This window comes from Camellia sinensis, chromosome 13, assembly GCF_055761805.1.
Source record: "Camellia sinensis isolate YWXY chromosome 13, ASM5576180v1, whole genome shotgun sequence".
In the NCBI taxonomy this organism is placed as follows: domain Eukaryota; kingdom Viridiplantae; phylum Streptophyta; class Magnoliopsida; order Ericales; family Theaceae; genus Camellia; species Camellia sinensis.
In genome coordinates, this window is record NC_138973.1 from 87,726,638 (window position 1) to 87,746,772 (window position 20,135).

The 20,135-nt window shown below is 39.2% G+C and overlaps 1 protein-coding gene across 6 annotated transcripts; it reads right to left on the reverse strand.

The window, feature by feature from the left end:
* Nucleotides 1-142: 142 nt before the first annotated feature.
* Nucleotides 143-7,223, reverse strand: LOC114276684 (protein phosphatase 2C 50). Of its 6 annotated transcripts, none has more exons than XM_082902787.1 (6): nt 6,988-7,223; nt 5,230-6,377; nt 4,398-4,751; nt 4,176-4,281; nt 1,740-2,078; nt 143-461 (listed from the first exon to the last, which is right to left on the reverse strand). In XM_082902787.1, the coding sequence occupies exons 2-5, from the start codon at nt 6,019-6,021 to the stop codon at nt 1,741-1,743; spliced, it is 1,590 nt and encodes a 529-aa protein (XP_082758913.1). In that variant the 5' UTR covers nt 6,022-6,377; nt 6,988-7,223; the 3' UTR covers nt 143-461; nt 1,740. The 6 variants fall into 6 exon arrangements, with proteins under 6 accessions (XP_082758913.1, XP_082758914.1, XP_082758912.1 ...); XM_082902788.1 differs by having other exon boundaries at nt 6,834-6,993; XM_082902786.1 differs by lacking the exons at nt 143-461; nt 6,988-7,223 and adding an exon at nt 1,168-1,501 and having other exon boundaries at nt 5,230-6,823.
* Nucleotides 7,224-20,135: the final 12,912 nt, after the last annotated feature.

Here is a 20,135-nt window from a genome sequence, read left to right on the forward strand (position 1 = left end):
TTCTGGTTCTCTGCAAAAAGCATGCACATCCCCTCATATAACCAGGAATAGACTTAGTAGTCTTGACATAGATGGAACCAACCTGCTTTACTTCCTTGCGATGTTGGCGTTTAATTAACTAATCTCTTGCATATTCTGGTTGTTTCATGAGTGCAAAGACGGCTGACTTCTTCTCAATAAAAAGGAAACAAAACAATGTTATAATCAAAAGAAAGAGTGATGAACTAATGCTTAACTTATTCTCCAAGAATACCTAGATAAGAGGGGGAACGAGGAGCTAATATACACACGCATTTGGCCGATTGCTTTTACAGAGGCTTTACCTCATGGTTCCCATCTGTCCTGCCCAAAACTATCTAATCTTTCATTGGAGGGAAAGCTGCAGAAAAGCATATTGTGCGGGCACAGCTCTCGTGCTTCTTTGTCTTCATCAGCTCCAAATCGTTTAGTTGAGTGCCGACCTACCAACATTGAAGGGATAGTCTTTCAGAAGATTTTTCCAAATGCAAGACACCAGAAGGAGCACATTGTTTTTAAGCCTATGAATTGGAAAAATTTCGCTTTGCCTCTTTAAAACTATATATATACCCCTCTAAATTTGTTTTTAACTCAGCGTTTTTAATCATTTTCAACAAAAACCCCTACAGTTTATTTATTCAATCTCCAACTTCAGAATGAAAATTTAAGAAAGTATCACCTTTTTTACATCAGCCCCAAAGCGTATTGTCATTTTACATTTTGTTTCATACACTTGCTGCAATGTTCTCTAAACTGGAATGTTATTTTGGTTATGGTTTATTGTAGTAATATATATAAGCTATTGGAATAATTTTGAAATATAAATGACTGATTTTCTTTTTATTCTTTTTCTTTTTTTTTCAAATTAAATCAAATTAAGCTTGTAAACTAAACCGATCGGCCACTGCAGAGCACTATGTGCCAAGTGCTAATATACTTACAAGACCTGAGACACTTGAGATGGTGTCATTCAGAAGTTTGCCAAATTATTATAAGCCACTTTATTCGATCATGATAGGAAAAGAACAACTACATCCATCAAAGCCCACCCCTTAGGGTTCTTGATCGAAGCTCTCTTTTCATGTGGTGAGTTTTGGAAAATGCCTCATGTCACAGTTTGTAAGTAAAACTTTGCTAGTTATTAGAAAATTGACTAATAAATCAAAACCGACCGATGTATTTGACTTGAATTAGATACTGTTACAGTGATCTCACTAAACTGTTCAATCCAAACTGAACTCAGCGTTGATGGTGTTACAGTGATCTCACTAAACTTTTCAATCCAAACTGAACTCGTCAAGCCTATGCCGTTAGCCAAGCTTAGGCAGCCCAGAGGCACAACCAAGCAACCCATAGGCACATCCCACACTAGCCTTTAGCATTGCCTCAATTTCGACTTGAAAATCACTGCACTAGTTTTTTATACTAGCTTGTGTAGTTGATTTCTCTTTTTCCTATGGTGTGTTTTGCTTTGTTCTCTCACCTACAAAATCTTGTTGGTCAAGCAGAGAGAGAGAGAGAGAGAGATTTCCATTTGTAAAAGATTCATAGAATACACTACTTTTGTACTAGAGTTACAGTAGCCTGCATGAATAGCAGAGGGGTATAAAATTCCAATTTAAAGGAATTTTCTTATCATCTTACTATATATATATATATATATATTTAAAAAAAAAAAAACAGAAAAAAAAGGGAAAACTAGTGATGTTGTCTTTGCTTACATCAAGTCTTCTTCTTAAATTTCCTTTGAGCTTTCAGGTCCACAACAATCACAGAGATGTTGTCTTTGGTTCCCTTGTGGAGAGCAAGTCTTGAGAGGTAATCTGCTGCATCTTGAGCTGCAGGATCAACTCCCTTGCCTCGTTCCGCAGACATGATGGTATCACCGTATCTTTTATGCCAGAGAAGGATCCGCTTTCGTGCCACGGCACAAACCTCCTCATTCGTCATGACATCCCACAGACCATCACTGGCTAGGATAAGGCATTCGTCTTCTTTCGTTCGTGGAACAAACATCGTTTCTGGGTCCGGAATAACATATGGTTCCAAATATCTGTCACCTGAAACCCCACAAAGAAGAACAATGAACTGTGATTGAAATTGAGCATTTTTAGGGTTGGCAAATTTAGGTCCCAGTTGAACTGAGGACAATAATGGTTGAACCAATACAAAAAGGTTATATGACCATGGACAGCTGGCTTAGCTCAACGTAACATGAATAGGGCTGTAAACAAGCCAAGTAATAAATTATTCAAATTTGGTTTGAAAATTTAACGACCTTACAAACTGTGTTCAAGTTTGATTTGTTTATCTTTCAAGTTGAGCTCGAGTAGCTTGATTTATTTTAAAATGCAAATAACCTTGTCGAGCCAAGTTGTAGCCAAACTCAGAAAACTAATGGGGTTTCGAAATGTGTTCAAAGTTGACTTATTTATATAACGAGTCAATTTCGAATGAACCAAACACAAATCGAGCTCAAATAGCTTAGTTTGTCTTACAGCCCTTTACATGAATACAAGAGAACAGAGATTTATTGTTAGGTCACCTCACCTGGCAAGCCAAACTTCGTAAGAGCAATCAATTAATAGGCACGGAGAAGAAGTCCATTTATGCTTTGAAAAACAGAAATACATAAACACACACCAACCGAAATAAGAGAAACCCTAAAGCACAAACCTTTAGATCCTGAGAGATCATTTAATAAAAACGAAAAAGGATTAGATATTGTCAGGATGATTTGGTAATACATTCTCGAGTGAATCAATTTCACCATTACTAACATAGCAAAGATATAAGGGCAATGGGGCACACACAATTGCAGAAGCATTGAAAATATGCACAGGGCACGGATGCAATGTGATACGGACACGTCCGACACATGTAGGGAGTATCTGACACCTATTCATAGGAAGTGTCTGTTGTTAGCATGACTCCAAACATATCTTTTGACTGCCTTATAAATTATTATGCCTACATTGCACAGATTGTACTCTAGGAATTTGTAGGTCTTTATGCACCCACATCCATGCCTACATTGGGTCGTAATTCGTTTCATAAAAACAAGTAGTCAATTAGGTTTTCCCATTGTTTTGTATTTCATACTTTCAAATTTGCATCTCTCCAATAACTCCACACACAAAAGAGACAGCAGACAAAACATATAACCATTGTTGTCAATTCGTGAATCATTTTGCTAAAATAGTGAATTGTGAATCATATCGAATAGTGAATCGAAAAATTCACTTTATTTAGCATAATATATAATTCTTTTTCTTTTTTTTTTGGGATAAATTAGCATAATATATAATTCTATATATGTATATATGTATAAAAATAAACACATAACGTTTAAAATGAAATAAATATCAAATATATATATATATAAAATCACATGTGTCAATATGCTTAATTGATCTCTTAAACTATTTTGCTAAAACGACGCTATTTCATACATTATGCAAACAAAACAGAATCGTAGTAAACCGTAGTGAATCGCAAAGCATCATAGTGAATCACAAACAAATCTTACAATTCACTCAATTTAAAATTCAACAACATCAATCGAATCGTTGTGGTTGGACCTCGTATCAAATTGTATGAATCGAATCTTAAATAACAACTGTGCATATAACCAAATCAACTATACAATTCACAGTCAATTTTCACTTTACTGCTGAATTGGCTACTTGACCCTTCAACCTTAAGTTACAATTCATGGTCTACCTACTAACCCACTTTACATCTTATTTTTCAATTTCCAGCTCCATTATCATAGAAACACTAAAAACATTTTGTATCAATCTGCAAGAGTTTGGGTATCAATCAAGGACAACCATTTCAGATGCATTTTGGATTGGGAACATGTAAATGAAAGCAAGAATCACAATTACAATACATTTCAGTTATGTTTGGATGACAAGAATCAAAGAGAAAGAATTGAGATCTCATTACCAGGAATATGTGGCAAAATTTGGTTTAGTTATGAAAAAATTATTAATGTTGTGGGTCGATCTACTTATTTTAACTCTCAAATAGTTCGGAAATGAGAGATTAACATGGGAGAGTGTGGGGAACTGAAATCACATTCTCATTTCCGCTCAAGGTTCCTACCATCCAAAATGAGCCTTAAGGTTAGCCTTGAGGTTAGATATACATACCAATGGACCTTGACATTGCAAGTACACCTGAAACACGGAATCCGTCCCACTGAATCACCTTGCCTCCTTCAGCTTCTATCCTTGCAAGCTCATCTTCTCTGTTTGGCTGCAAATAAAGTAAATGCTAATGGAGATCAATATCCTCAAGTGTGCCAACCTCAATTATACATTGAAAAAAATAACAAATGTAGTAATAGCACGAAACACAAACTCACTCCCTACTTTATGGTCTACTGACAATGGCAGTGGCACTTTCCCTCGACATAGAACAGCCCTTGAATCACCACAATTTGCGACAATGAGGTGGGTTGGACAAACAATAGCAACCACAGCGGTAGATCCAACAGCATCCGGAGCAATTGGTTCAAGACAACCCTCAGAGGCATCAGCAATGCCTCGACTACCTACGCGAAATCCTCCAACCTCGGCATCAACTTTCAGAAAACAATTCAAGAAGGCTTTCTCCCACTGTTCCTCCGAATTATTCCTGAAGCTTCCGTTACGCAAATCCTCATTTGCAATTTCTATCTCCTCAGCCAAAGCCAAATGAATGCGATCGCGGCAATAATTAGCAACCTATGGCCCAAAAAAAATCCCTCAAAGAAATGAATCAACTTGAACAAACACACAACATTTAACCCCTTAACAGTCAAAAATTCTTTCAGGCAGAGTTTGGTTAGGATAAAAGTGGAGGAAAGTGCAACAAAGAGTGATTCTTAAAACTTTTCTAGTGTTTGTTTAGCATGAGAAAGGTGGAAAATGAATGACAGCAAAATTTATTGCATAACACATTAGCATTGTAACTTAGGTCTCAGTTTCTTGCAAAAAATACAAAAAAAAATTATTTCTCATGAAAGTAGAAAACTGTTATAACTTTCTTTCATTAACCAAATGCATACTAGAAAATCAATTTTCATTTCCCTTTCATTTCTTGCACTTCACTTTCCATCATAATTTTCACTCTAATCAAATGAACCCTCAATTTTGCAAAGAAAGTAAGAACAAGATGGAAAGACACTGGAATAGAACAAGAGGGAAGTGACACAAATTATACCTGACAGCCCCCATGTCCATCATAGACTCCAAAAAAATGAGCCGTTACATGACTTATATTTTGATTCATGCCATTTGAAGCTTGACTGCCCATTAGCATTTCAATTGGTATTCTCAAAAATTGTGGTAAAGTTGCAACATCATCTTCCATCTCTGACCTCTTTCCACAGATAGATGTGCATCCCCAAAGCGGTACACAACCCAACTCAAAGACACTTTGACCACCTGTTTCGCTCATCTTCTTTTCCTGTGACACCTCAATAAGATCACTAGACAATTTCTCATCAGATTCAATGACCTCAACCTCACTGTTCACTGCCACCGTAGCCAGATTCCCTACAGCCTTCGGTGTGGTATTTGTCTCCAACAAATTAGAATTATTAATAGTCGGAATATTCCCACTGTTTTTTAGAATATTCCTAGGATTTTGCAAATCCGTCTTAGAAATCCCCTCTAAAGCTCTACATTCCTCAGCCCCTCCACATTCTTGATCAGCAGTGTCATTTGAAACCAAAACATTTCCACTTTCAGTCACTGTCTTTGTTTTCTCTCTTCCTTTCTTGAGTTCTTCTATTGCAGACACCGTCACTATACTAGATTCACCCTCAAGATTATTACAACCGTAACTTCCATTTCCGGTGCCAATACACACCAAAGGAAGCTTGGTTACAGAGGGTTTGCTAGTGACTAGCTCAATCCCATTGATTTCCATATGGGTTGTACCTATTGACTCGTCATAGATCAAGTTACCCAACACAAATGGCACAGCAATTGCCGAAGACAATTCCTCCATCAACTCCCTTCACTGTGGAACCCTAGCCCTAGAAATGTTCCACAACCAAATTAAACTACTCTTTTTAACTACTTTTATTATCTGTTTCTCTTCTCAATTGGATTGATTTCAAATCAATACACTGCGGTTTCAATAGTCAGTGACTTCTGGTTATAATCAGAGAAACAACCCAAACAATCCTTTATTATTAAATCAACACAAGAAATCCAAAAAAGCAGTGCAATTGAAATGGGTAGTTAAATCTTGACAATCTTGATCCAAAACTTTATCAACCACACAAACCAAAATCACCTTTTTTACAATAATGCTTGAGACCACTAAAATTACCCCCTTTTTTGCTATCTTTAACCAATCCTCTGATTTCAGAAAAAAAACAAGGTACATGAATCAAATCAGACAACAGATAAAAATCAATGCCCTAAAACTATTAATCACTAAGCCTATGTTTGGATCAAGAATTTGAGCAAGATTTGTGAAGCAGAAGGAAAATCTCAATTTCTTGATCCAAACACAGCAAAGCACAAAAAAAGAGAAAGCAATTGGGACTATGTAGTAGAACTTACAACTTGAGACAAAAAGCTTTTGTCTCAAGTTGAGATTTTGTCCAAAGAATCACCAAACTTCCCAGAAAAACCTCAAGATTTTGGCTTCTCTTCCCATAAATCTAGATCAGTGCCCCACCTCTCATCTTTAAAATCATGGGTTTTCTCTCTCTGTTTTTCTTCTAAACCCCCCCAATTAATCAGCACCCAAAAAAAATTATATAAAAAAAACTAAAAAAAACGAAGATTTTGAGTCAATACACCACCTACTATTTCTCAGCCTCTGAAGACTTTTCTCAAATAATTTGAGCACCCATAAGGACACCTATGACACTACAACCAAAATACACCTATATATCTAAATCTTTGTACATGTATATATGTTGCATATGTTGCATAATCAATCAAGCGTAAGTTAGCTTACCGTCTCAAAACACTACTTGGAGAGAGAAGAAAGTAAGGGGAAGACCCAGAAGAGAGAGAGACAGAGAGAGAGAGAGAGAGAGAGAGGTACATGTGTCAACCAAAGGAGAGTCCCATGTTACAAAGGACTAATGAATTTTCATTGAGAGAGTTTGGTTCATGTGGGTCCCACTCAAAGAGACCATGTGGCATCCTGTGATGAATTGACCCACGTTTGATGGTTCCTTCTGGTTAACTAATCAAAATGATGTTGACTCCGTTTGGCAATAGTTTTTTTTTTTTTTTTTTTTTTTTTTGCTATTTTAGTTATAAAAAATAAAATAGATTATTTTAATCATAACAAATAAAATATTACATCTAATTTATAATTATTACACTCTTCTTTTATAAAAAAAGTCAAAAAATTCAAAAAGTCAAATTTTTTTTCCCACACCAAATTTTTTAACCCAAGTTAAAATAATCAAAAAAGTCAAAAAGCAAACCCACTTTCTAAACGGAGGCATTGTTTGATTGAATTATGACAAATTATGCTGACTGTTCCAATAGTTTGAGATTTATATTATTTTGATTTTTAATTTTTTAGTTGTGACATATTTAATTTTAAATTTTAATTTTCTTTAAATAAGAATAATTAAAGATATTATTGCTCAATTTCAAAGATAAAATCATCAATTTAATAAAATATAAACTAATTTAACAAAAATAAATATCAAAAAATATTTTTGAATTTTAAAAAATTATTTTTATTCATCAAAAATAAAATTATGTAAAATTGATAAATTTTTTTACACATTTGTCCATTTATTTTTTTACCGAATTAATTTTTATTATGTGTTTGAATGAAGATCATATAAGGAGTGGTTGTTTTTATTTTCATTAAATTGGTTTCTATTTTTCTAAAAGTTAAATATGGCGGCAATTTTGATATCATTATTAACTTAATCCATTATATCAAAAAATCTAAAACTAAAAACATTTCATATATTAATATATTGATTACACATTAAAAGCCTAACAACTATTTATTACGTGATTATCATCAAAATATATAATAAACATTAATTTGGTTAAATAAATATGTAAAAGATTTATTAATATTACATAATTTTATCTTTAGTAGGTAAAAATAATTTTTAAAAATTTAAAAATAATTTTTTGACATTTATTTTTATCAAATTAATTTATATTTTATTAAATTAATAATTTTATCTTTAAAATTGAGTAATAATATTTTTAATTATTTTTATTTAAAATAAAATTTAAAATTTAATACCAAATATGTCATAATTAAAAAATCAAAAATAAGCGAAGTACGAGTATCAAAATAGAGGGACGGTTTGTGTACCCATTGAATAATCCCTTAATTTTTTGATCAGTGGTTCCCATAGACCACTGGTTGTGTGCCACGTTGCGGCCCTGATTTGTTTTTGTCAAACAAGGGGAGAGGTGGGTGAGAGACCAGTGAGTTGTGTTCAATGTTCATCTTCTTGATGGTTAAAGCTTCTTTTAGTCATAACACGAGGCAATGGGTCAAAGAAATGATTTTTTAAAGGGTAATGTTAGGAACACCAAATTTTCTATTAAATAAATGACTAAATGTCTCACATGGGTGTGAGGTCCGCAATTTTGTAGACCCCACACCCATGTGAGACATTTGGTCATTTATTTAGTAAAAAATTTAAGACCTCTAGCATTTTTCTTTTTTAAAATAAGAATATTATTAATAAAATTGTTTAGTGTGAAAGATAAATTATTGTTTTGAAATAATTTTTTATTTTTATTTTTATTTTTATTTCATTGCTATTAGATGAACATTGGCCCATTGTCAGTATTAAAAAAATCACTGAAAGGTAGTCAACAGTCGTCGGCGATGACAATTAATGGTGATAGTAACAAAATAACACGTAAACAGATGGATGACATTGATGATGTGAATAAACAACCATATTAATTAGTAAGAATAATATAATCTTTCATATTATTTTGTCTTTTAGGCCTAGAAGAGTAGGATCTGTGGCTAATGTCCAAAAATTTAAAATTAGGCTTATGGTCCAAGTCCCTTATAATATAAAGCAAATTATAGTAAACCTCCTTAAATTATGATTTATTGGCACTTTATTTTTTTAAACTTCAAAACGTAACAGTGAACACCTCAAACTATTGTTTTGTTATACTTAACAACAAGATTTTGTCTCGAAATTTAAACGGAGTCAAGCCATAACACGTGACACACTTATTGATTTTTTAAGACAATAATACTCGTTATTGATTTTTTAAGAAAAATAATACACTAACCTAATAATTTCATTTACACTTTGTCTCTCTTATCTGAGTAGCAAAGTGTAAATAAAATCACCAGATAAATGCATTATTTCGCTAAAAATATAATAAGTGTGTTATGTACTTTACATATTGTTTGATTTGGTGTAAATTCTTAACAAAATTCTAACAAAAAGAGTTATCTGAAATAAGATAATATTTTGTAAAGGGTTAACTATTGGAGTCTAGGGAGGCAAGACGCAAATGGGGTATAATTTAAGGGGATTTATTGTAATTTACCCTATAATATATTATAATATTTAGAAATTAAAAATTAAATTATTAGTGCTAAAATAATTTTAAAAACTAAAGTTTCTTTTAATATATATATATTTTAAAATGTCATATATTATTTTAGTGGCATAAATAACACTTTTATGCTTTATTTTTTGGGCACTCGGTTCATAAATTTAAATTTAAATTTTCTTTGTCCAAAAGTCAATATGTTGAAATATTATGAAAATTGGGGTTCCTGCGGTGCCTTATGACACAACAGGCTGCTATGCCTTATGACACAGTAGGCTGCTATGAGGCCCATTAAGCAGGGGCAGAGACAGTGTATACCCAGGGGGCACGTGGCCCCCTTAAGTTTTGATAATTATATTGGTACCCATATATATATATATATATAGATTATATCATATCTATTTTCTATAAAATTATAATAATATCCCTTCTTCAAATTATAATAGTCCCTCTATTATAAATTTTCTTTCTAATTACAATGAACCTACTGAAATAAGTCTTTCTACTATACACCTCCAAAAGGGGTGTACCATAAACTAGTTATTACTTTATGGTATTGATATTATAAATTTTCATAACCAAATTATTTTCGTTCATAACTAAAATGACTACTATATAAATTATAACCAAACAACACATCTTTAATTATAACCCAAAAAAAAAAAATCACAATAAGTCATAACTAATATCAGAATGAATCATTACGAATCATTACTTGATGTATAATCAAAGAACCTTTCAATCATAATTAAAATAACAATCACAAGAAGTTATAACTAAGTTATATCCAACACTATAATGTGTCACAACTAAATATCACAAAGATCATAACTGCGACATATGATAAATAATTTTTTTTTTGTGGTGTACTTTATAGAATTTCTCTACTAAACTATATCATTTCTATCTTTACTTATCTTCTTTTTTAATTTTTCAATTCACCTAAAATAGTTACTCCACAATATTTGTATAAAATTTAACCTCAAATCCTTTAATTTAAAATTCATATATATCCAAATAAACTCTTAATATTTATGTTTAGTAATATCTCATTGTTGTTTATTATGAGGAAAAAATAAAGTCAATATTATCATTAATTTGTACCCCTTCTTCACTGAATTCTTGGCTCCGCTAATGCCATTAAAGGTGTGTCCCGAGTCTTTTTCGATAATTTAAACCGTTCATATTGTAAAATTCGTTGAGTAGATCATCTATATAAAAAATCAAGTAATTTGGACATTTGTAACCTTATAATAATAGCACATTTGTTTTTCAAAAAATAAACGGTTACTATGATTTTAATAATTTTTTAAAAACAATTATGACTTAATTATGAGGTTACATATGTCTAATTAATTTGATTTTTTTATATAAATGATATACTTAGCAAACCTTAAAATATGAACATTTCAAATTATCAAAATACATACGGTAAATAAGTCTACTGGCATCCGCACAGTAGGGTCTCAACCCAATATTATGTCCATAATGATATACTTTTGTAAAATTATCAAACTACTCGTAGTTTTTGAATTCACACGTCTTCTCTTTCTCTTTCTTTATGATTCTCTCTCTCTCTCTCTCTCTCTCTCTCTCTCTTACTTAGGCATCTTTATCAGTTGTTTCTCTTTCTGTAGGGGGGTTCAACGTTAGAAAGATGATTAGAGAGGCAAAACTATATTGATGGTCTAAAAATGGTGAAATGGCTGGAGAATGAGCAGTTACAACTGCTTGGAAGTTTGAGAGTGAGTAGCTGGGTGAGGGTGAAGCAAGTAGCTAAAGAAGAAGACAATGGTAGTGCACAAATGGGCAGCATCTCCCCTAAGTCCCCAAAATTCCTCTCTTTGGACCTTGGGAAATGGGTTCTATTTATAGGCTTTTCCTCGGTACCAAGAGGACACTAAGTGGCCAAATAGAGAGAAGACAAGTGTCCCTAAAGATCCCACAGAATATTCTGTCTTGAGCTACCAAGCTGAAGGTGCCACGTGTCCCTCTGCATGTACTGTGTACTATCTGTTTGCCTCCGCAACTACCTTTTGAGCCTCAGTATATGTAGTTGGGACGGGAGTGTTTGGCACTGCAACTCTCTTTTTAAGCCTCAGCAAGTGCAGTTGCGGCAAGAATGTTTGCTGCTGCACTTGCTTTCTCAGCTCGAACTTCAGCAAGTGCACTTGCAGCGGTAAACCTTGGTGCTGCACTTGCCTTCTCAGTTCTATTTAGCCAGTACATACATTCTCAGGACTTCATAGCCTGTTATCAGCCATGTTCGTGCTCACCTCAGCGAAGCCTCTACCCTTAGCCACCTAACCACAAACTCTCTAGCTTCCTAGGGCAAATGTCACAACCAAGCCTACTATTAGCCTTGTTGTGCCTTAGTACCAAGCCCAAGGGGGCTTCCTTAGTCCTGCCTGTGCAACTAAGGCAAGTCCAAGACCTGGGTAATGGAAATGGGGTCCCTTATACTCAGGCTATCCTGCTCTCATCTTCGCGGGATCACTGCGGTAAGCTGGTATTTCTGAGCCTTCTATCATCTCCAACCAGTAAGTCTTAGGGCCTGTTATCAGTGCCAAGTTAATGAACTTTGGGGCCTACTATTAGCCCTGGACTAGTAATGCCTTGGGGCTTGCTATCAGTACCAAGCATTAGCCTCTACTTTCAGAGGGGAAGCTTCTCTCAAAGGCCACTATCACCTTGGCGGGACGTTCCCTCCGCATGTTAATTACGGCAGCTATAGTTGTTGCGGTAGTCATTTCCCGCGGCAAGTTCAAATGGTAGAATCGACAATATTAGAGATGGCGGTGCTGTTAAAACACCTTCGCAACTTGGGTGCTACAAGTACTACCTCTGTAACTTAGTTGCTTCGATTTTATCCTTCTCTCATCAACTCTAGATGGCTAGCGGCGCTGAGATAAAGTGCCTCTGCAACTTGGTTGTTGCAAGTGTTGCTTTTGTAACTTAGTTGCTTCGAATTTCTCTTTCCCTTAACAACTTCAGAGGGCGGTAGAACTGACAATATTGTGAATGGTAACGGTGAGGCAAAGTGTCTCTGCAACTTGGCTGCTGCAAGTGTTGCCTCTGTAACTTGATCGCTGCAAGTGTTGCCTCAGCAACTTGACTTAGGCATTTTCCTTCGTAGAGTCCATTTGGACCTTAGGCGGGTCGGACCTGCTTCGGCCTACTGTTGGCTCACTTCTCTTGTGCTTTAGCCCATGCTCTTTTTTCATTCTTTGTTACCTCAGAAAGGCGACCTCAGCACTTATGCCTATAATTAATTTGGGGGTTTAATTTCTAACCCTCTATATTTCTCCCTGCATGCGTGGGAGACACGCTCCTTGTTTCCCGCCTGTGCATAACGTCAGCAAGTAACCCAGGAGTTACGTCGATTGAGTCAAAAGTTACATCAGTTAGGCCAAGAATTGCGTCGGTTTTCTATAGAGTCATAATGGCTCTGAAAATGTGCCTTTTGACTGACAGTCATGATGGGCCTAGGGAGGCGTGTTGGCGCCTTTTCATGCTGCTTTTTGTATAAATAGTGCCTCTTGGGTCCACTGGTTTCCCACTTCCACCACAACACACTTTTTTGTCTTATTGTCTTCTTTTTTCTCTATCCCTTACCTTTCAAATTTTTTTTTCTCTTTCTTTAATCTTCCTTATGGCTGCCACCAGGTTTTTACCCGACAGGGTTGTCCCACCCAGTATTGAGTGGAGGAGGGCCCTATATTTTGGGGAACTTGCCGACCCATTCTAGAAGGCAGTTGATTCATTTGTCTCTGATGCCCCTTCTCTGGAAGAGCCTCTACTCTCTCTTGGTAAAGCCTCTTTGGATGATGTTGACATGGTGAACCCAGCCTCCGTGCTGCAGTTTCGTGTGGAGCGTGGCAATTTTCCCCATTCATACGTTTATTACTGCACTCACTCGGGCCCTCCAGTAAACTGGTCCCTCTGGGTTAATGACATTATTGCAGATGATAGCTTCGAGCAGCACTTGAGGGATGTTCGTCTCTTTAACGCCATTTTGATCTCGAGGGAGTTGTCTATGCGCAAGGTACAGACCAATACTGATACGATTATTTCCCGTTGGAGCCGTGACACTCACACCTTTGTGCTGGCTTGAGGGGAGATAGCCCTAACCCTTGAAGACATTGCTGTTCTCCTTCGTTTGAGCACCATGGTGACTCCCCTCTTGATCCAGCGTCCTTGAGTGTTGCAGAACAGACTGCTGTCACTGCTCTTCAAGGTGCCTTACAAGAGGCATGAAAACATGGTTCTTGGTACAATCTGAGAACTGGGGAATTGCTTCAAGAGAGGCCTAAGAGGGACAAGACCACCTATCTTTCTTGGTTAAAGCATTTTTTCAAGGACATGCAACCGGTTATGGGCGACATTACCGAAGTTAGTCGCGAGTCCATAGTTGGGCCGGGCTACCGCGACAACTTGTACCTAGCCACTTTTGTTAGCTATTTTATTTCCTTTTTTGTCCTCTCCAATAACCCTGCTAAGAGCATCAATCCTCTGGTGTTCCCCCTTGCCGTCAAACTTTGCTGCAGCAGCAGCAGCAGTCAGATCTCCTTGGCTCTCCTCTTCTTGGGAAATTTATACTTCTATCTGGACCTCATTCATTCAGACATAGAGAGATCCATGGGCCGCTATGATGTATGGAGCTTCAGTTATACTCAGTTCTTGACCGCCTTTTTCTATGAACGGTTCCCTGCTATGGGCCCCGCCTCCAAAGAGCATGAGCCTTTTTTTACCGACGAGGTCCCTGATATAGAGGGTCGTCCTGTCATAGATGCAGAGGGATGGCCCATCACAAGACAAGTGCGCCATTCTCTTCCTCTCATCTCTAGGTGGTCTGGTGTTGGCACCAACAGACCCTTTATGGACTACATTGACCGCACGGAGGAGTGTGTGTTCTGCCCCTTTACCCAACTTCTTCCAGGCATTTCTGTTGTTCCATTTTATTTCTCTGAGGCCCGTCATGTTGATTTCTCTCTCGACAGTGTCTAGGCCAACTCTCTCCTTATTGCTGCTATGATACGCCCTAGATTTCTACCCGTGTGGAACGAGGAGGGCATGTCCAGCGTCGTCTATCGACCGGAGAGGGTCCTTAGGTAGTTTGGCATGGATCAAGGTGTCCCACATGCTCCTCCGCCTCAGGCAGATTTCCATCAGAGCTTCCAGCGGTTTGCTCGTGATTATACCACTTTACTTGTGGAGGATTTAGGCCTCATGGAGCTGTCCTTGCTCGGAAGAGAAGGCGCCTTCACTCCTAGTAACAAATTATTTTGGCATCGTAACCTCAACTCCTTCTTTAATTTTTGCAACAGTGATCCAGTTGTTCCTGCAATGGAACCCATTTCGTAACCTGATCTATCCCTTCGTCTCCCCTCTAGTCGGGTGAAGCAGACTAGTGTATGTTGTCCTTTCAAGCTTTTGTCCTTACCTACTGTAGAGGAGCCTTATCTGTCTGGGGAAATGTCCGTCCAGCCTTTGCAAGTTGTTCCTTTCTAAATCGGTATATCAGTGCACATGACCCGTTCTCGCTTGAGGGCAATCTAGGAGGCAGCAGCATCAATCGCTGAGGCTCGTGTCTCACTAAGTAGGAAGAGACACCGGAAGGTATCCATAAGAAAATATTTTGCGTCGGGCTGACTGGGACTTCATTGAAGAGCTCCGAGAGACAACTGTCGTCAGACGGACGTCATATCAGCAGAAAATGAGAACACATTATAACCGCAAAGTCCGACCAAGAGAGTTCGCAGTAGGGGACCTAGTCTTGCGCGAAGCAACCTTTGCCACTACAAATCCCACCGAGGGCAAGCTAGCAACCAAATAAGAAGGACCTTACGTTGTCAAGGCCAGATCTCGCCCGGGCACTTACCGACTCCAAGATATGAAAGGCAGAGACCTCCCCTATCCATGGAACGCCAAGCACTTGAAGCGTTATTTCCAGTAAAATGGAGTCTCCTATTTTTGTATTGTTCGATTGTTGTATGTTCTTTTCGACGATCTGCACACTTGTTCATTTTTGCCCTTTCCATACATGGTGTAAACTTGTGATCAACAGGCTGTGCTTTAAATGACAACAATTTGACACCTTCATTATTTGTGTTACAATTCAATAACAACTCTTTATCTAAAGCCTTAGCCAGACTGAGTTAACTAAAACCTCAGCCAGACCAAGCCCTCCAAATCTCATCCAGACTTCGTTAAAATCCCAGAGCATAATCATCCATTTTTTACCAAATTTTATATTCCCAAATTTGAACATACAAGTTAGCTTGATTGCCTATTTTTACCATTTTTACATCATAGTTTACTTACAAGTTTCATATTCCCAAATTTTTCTCACCCATTTTTTATCCAATTCTGCTCAGCCATTTTCACCATTCAAAATTCACAAATCAAAGAAATAACAACAACAACAATAAATAAGAGAACTCGTTGTTTTATTAACCAACTTACACTTTCATACAATTCGTTGCAGAAATTACATGTATAAAAAAAAAAACAAACAAAAACAAAATTTTTACACTTAGTTATAGAGATCAATCCCCCTCGTTGGAGGTGAGATCTTCTTCTTCAATCCCCCCGTCCAAGGGGGTCTGGGCAATGTCATCTTCCCCTACCTTCACGAGACTGAAGTCCACGCCTGGGAACAGCTCTTGTGCCTTATACTTGAAGCTTATCCAGCCACTGTCCCAGTATTGGCTTATTTCGTGCTTGTAGAAGTTTGACCACTGGAAGCTTTGGGTCACTTCTTCTTCGCTCCTACCTCTAGCGGCCGCTCCCGACGGCCCAGCCCCCACCTCCCCCTCCTTCACCAAGCTCCTGGTGACCGCGGCATCAGTAGCCATTTGGAATTTGGCAGACCCTTTGAATTGCTCTACGACCGCCATGCATAAATCGGGGTACGCCTCCTTCTCAGATGCCAATTTGGCCCTCTCTTCCGCCAAGGCCTTCTCCAAGTCTGCGATTCGCCCCTCTGCCTCTTTCTTTTCTTTAATCGCCTGGTCCCGCAGCTCTTCGTTGTTAACTAGGGCTTTCTCCAACATTTCCTTGGTAGTGGTGCAAGCTTCCTGGATCTTGCCTACCTGCCAACTCAAACTCCAGCGACACCGCCTTGTGGCACACCACTTCCAGCTCTGATCTAGCCTGGGTGAGCCCGGCGACAACACGATCTGCTAAGTAGTTCTACACCACCGCTAGTACCTCCATCTTCCTTGCCCTCTAAGCATACTCTAGCCTCTTGGCACAAGCACTTCGCGTGGCTTTCCTCCAGCCCGCTGTCTCCGCCCTTAAATTTTGAAGTTGGGCCTTCACTTCTTCCAGCTGAGCCCTTAGCGGCTCTTCCTCCATCCTCGCGCGTGCTGCCTTATTCATCAGGGCAACTCTAGGGTCGTCGCCTCCATCTACGTTGAGCAAAACCCTCTCAGGAGGTCAGCCTCTGTCAGTCGCGCCATCGATCGCACGGCCGCATCCTCCACTACTCCAACGAGACAGTCGGTAACGACCTTGGCTTTCCCTCCTTCTTCCACCGAGTGACCTGCCAGTGCGCGCGCGTGGTACATGGCGGTCTTCAACGCGACGCTCGTCTCTGGTTTGCTAACCTTAGTCTTCCCTTCACTAGGACTGGAAGATACTTCCACCACAGGCCCCATCGGCGCCACCTCTTGAGCGCTTGAGCCCATGTCTTTTTTTAGCACTTGGGCCCATGTCTTCTTTCGCCACTTGGGCGGTCTCCCTTTTTGAAGCCTCCTCCGCCCTACCCTCCTTTATCTTCTTCAAAACAGGGGCGTCTTTACTCCCTTCTACCGCCACCCTCTTTTTCTTAGTTTTCTTTAACACTGCCTTCACCTCCTGTTTGCCCTTTTCCTTCAGCGGGTCTACTGGGGGTAGCAGTAGGGCAATGTCAGTTAGGTCTTTGTCCTCTAACGGTTTGGGACGAGGTCGAACCCGCTCCCTCATCACCAGTTTAGGCGCAGGCCCCAACTTTGTCTCTTTATACCTATTTGCTTTGGCGAACGCTCTTTGCTCTTCCGCCTCCTCCGCTTTCCTCAGCATTCCTCATTGCCTCCAACTCCTCCCACGCCGGATCCTCCTCCGTTGGCTGCGGCCCCAAGCTCAAGGCAAACAGGGTTGAAGGTCGGATCAGGTCATCCGACTTCGCCCCCTCCTTCTCCCTCCACTCCTTCACCCTCTTCACCCTGTTCTCAGCCTTCGTATCTAGCCTTGGCTCCACTGACTTTGTGGGGACTTTTCGTATTGTGCGAACCCCTCTTCCACCGTTTGCCGATACATAAAACCATCTCGGCCTCCACTCCTTCACCGAAGATGGCAAGCCTGCCACTAGACCACGGCCTGCCATCGCCTGCAAAGTCACCCATGTTTCCTGTTGACCGAAGGCCTTGTAGCAGGAGAAGAATTCATCCATTGTCATAGCTGCCCCCTCCCCCCGCGGTCGCATGTGGCCATACGACGACGCAGGGCATTAGTATCTTCCATGCGTTAGGCATCAGCTGCCCTGGCGCCACCTCCAGTCAATTCAATCCGTCTACCACTACTTGGGGGAACGGCAGCCTCAGCCCCCCTAATGCCTCTTCGTACAGTGTGAATTCCATCGGTCGTATGTCCGACGTCCTCTTTTTAGACGTGGGCAACCTCAGCTCTATCTTCGCTAGAATTTGGTACTTCTTTCGTACCTCCTCCAACTCTTCCGCCGTGAACTTAGACTTGTCGGCCTTGGTGTTCCAGTGGTCTAGTTCCACTTGGCTAATCGACCTAGCGGCTACAATCATCGTCATTGGGCAAGCCCGTACCGCTTGCCCAGCCCCCATTTTCTCCATCCTCTTTACTCTGTATTGTTCAGCTAACCCCACTGCGTCATCCTCTCCCAATGCATCTAACCTCGTGGCTGGCACTTTATCTCGAGCCATCCCTTCTACGTGTCTGCATATTGCTTCGGACGCTATTACAAGGAAGTTCGCAAAGTGTTACAGCAGCGTGTCACACGAAACAAACGAGTGTAGCTCTAGGATGTGTTGGTTTTTCGCGACAAGGTAAGTAAAACGGACAACTCCAAATACCCACGGTTTGCCTATATTCCAAGGATTAAGATTAAATTTTGCCAGTTTGAAAAATTTCGAACACTTTGCCCCCGCCTTTTCAACGCCCTATATTAGCCTACCCCTTCGCTTCCTGCTAACGCATCGCTTTCCTTATTACGGGATTATGCCATGTGTACGAATACAATCCACTACGCTCTTCCTCTTCCCTGTCTATTCCACTTCACATCACCACGTGCCCCGCCGCTCTTCGAACCCTGCGCGCCGCCATTTTCTCCCTCGGCTACCCTTTGCGGTCAACCCTCCTCTTAGTCGGTCTTCTCGATCGGTCACCCTTTACGGTCAGCCCTCCTCCCTATCGATCTGCTCGCTCGGTCACTTTTTGCGGTCGGCCCTCCTCCCAGTCGGTTTTCTCTCACTCGGCCACCCACAATCCTCGTCTTCTTTCTTATTCCCTTCGTTGGACTGAAGCTGCACTTGGGAATGGGGGACTACTGACATAGGTGGGCCCATAGAGGCTTTTGGCCCACCACTTAGAGCCCAATACACGGTTCAAACACTAAAGCCCAACACTACTAGAACCCAATGTTATACCAAGAACCAATGGCATCTAAACACTTGTTAAGAAGAGAACCAGTCATGTAAGCAGACAAAGATCTTGCAGAGTTATTGCACCACACATCAGCCATTAATAAGGTCCCCTGCAGCATTTAATGCGATAACCCCTTCACGTCGGAAGAAAACAGTCTCACCATGAACAAGGCAGGCTAGAGCATAGACTTTCGGCAACATGATAGGTCGGAGTGGACAAGGAAATGATGAACAAAGGATATAAGAAGGTTTCTAAGACAAAAAGAAGGTTAAGTTCCCTATCATTACTCTATTTTCTACACACCACTAATCTCTCTCTTCTAACTTGCTCGTCGGAGGGTTCGCTGGGGGACTGCCGTTCCCCGTTGAAATTTTGTGCATGTATCTCAACGAGCCCAACGGCCGGACAACGGGGTTGGGGGAGTGGATCAGCCCGACCCGTCCCTCAGGGACAAGTAGTATCATCATAATAGATGCAATAAATATTACAATGGGATGTCCCCATTCTGCTTGAGAAATCAACTTGAGGATATGGATTGTAGAAGATTTTTATCTTCCTTAGAATAAACAAGTTCAACAAAAATGGACTTTGTTTCTTCAAAAAAAAAATTTATAACATAATCGGAAATGTTGATTAGAATATTATAGATATTGCCAATTGTTGAGAAAATATGTGGAGATAAGGGTTTCAGGTTTATCATTTGGCTTTTCTCTAAGATATTGTACATGATCAAAGATAAGAGGAACAATGGGATATGTTGTATCATAAGGATAGTAACCATTGTTGGTTGTAGAATAGGGTGATGGATTTGGATGGTAAGATTTTTGAAAAAATTGAAGGTGTTTTATGTGTAATAAAGTTAGGTCCTTTAGAGTAGGAAGTAGCTTGGGAATAGATTTTGAAATTTCCGTTTGTTTTCAGAGGTAA

Coding starts and splice junctions, on each gene's coding strand:
- LOC114276684 (XM_082902787.1), bottom strand. CDS start 6,021: ATGGAGGAATTGTCTTCGGCAATTGCTGTGCCATTTGTGTTGGGTAAC. Junction 4,752..5,229: donor ATGGACATGGGGGCTGTCAG/GTATAATTTGTG, acceptor TTTGGGCCATAG/GTTGCTAATTATTGCCGCGA. Junction 4,282..4,397: donor CATTGTCAGTAGACCATAAA/GTAGGGAGTGAG, acceptor CTTTATTTGCAG/CCAAACAGAGAAGATGAGCT.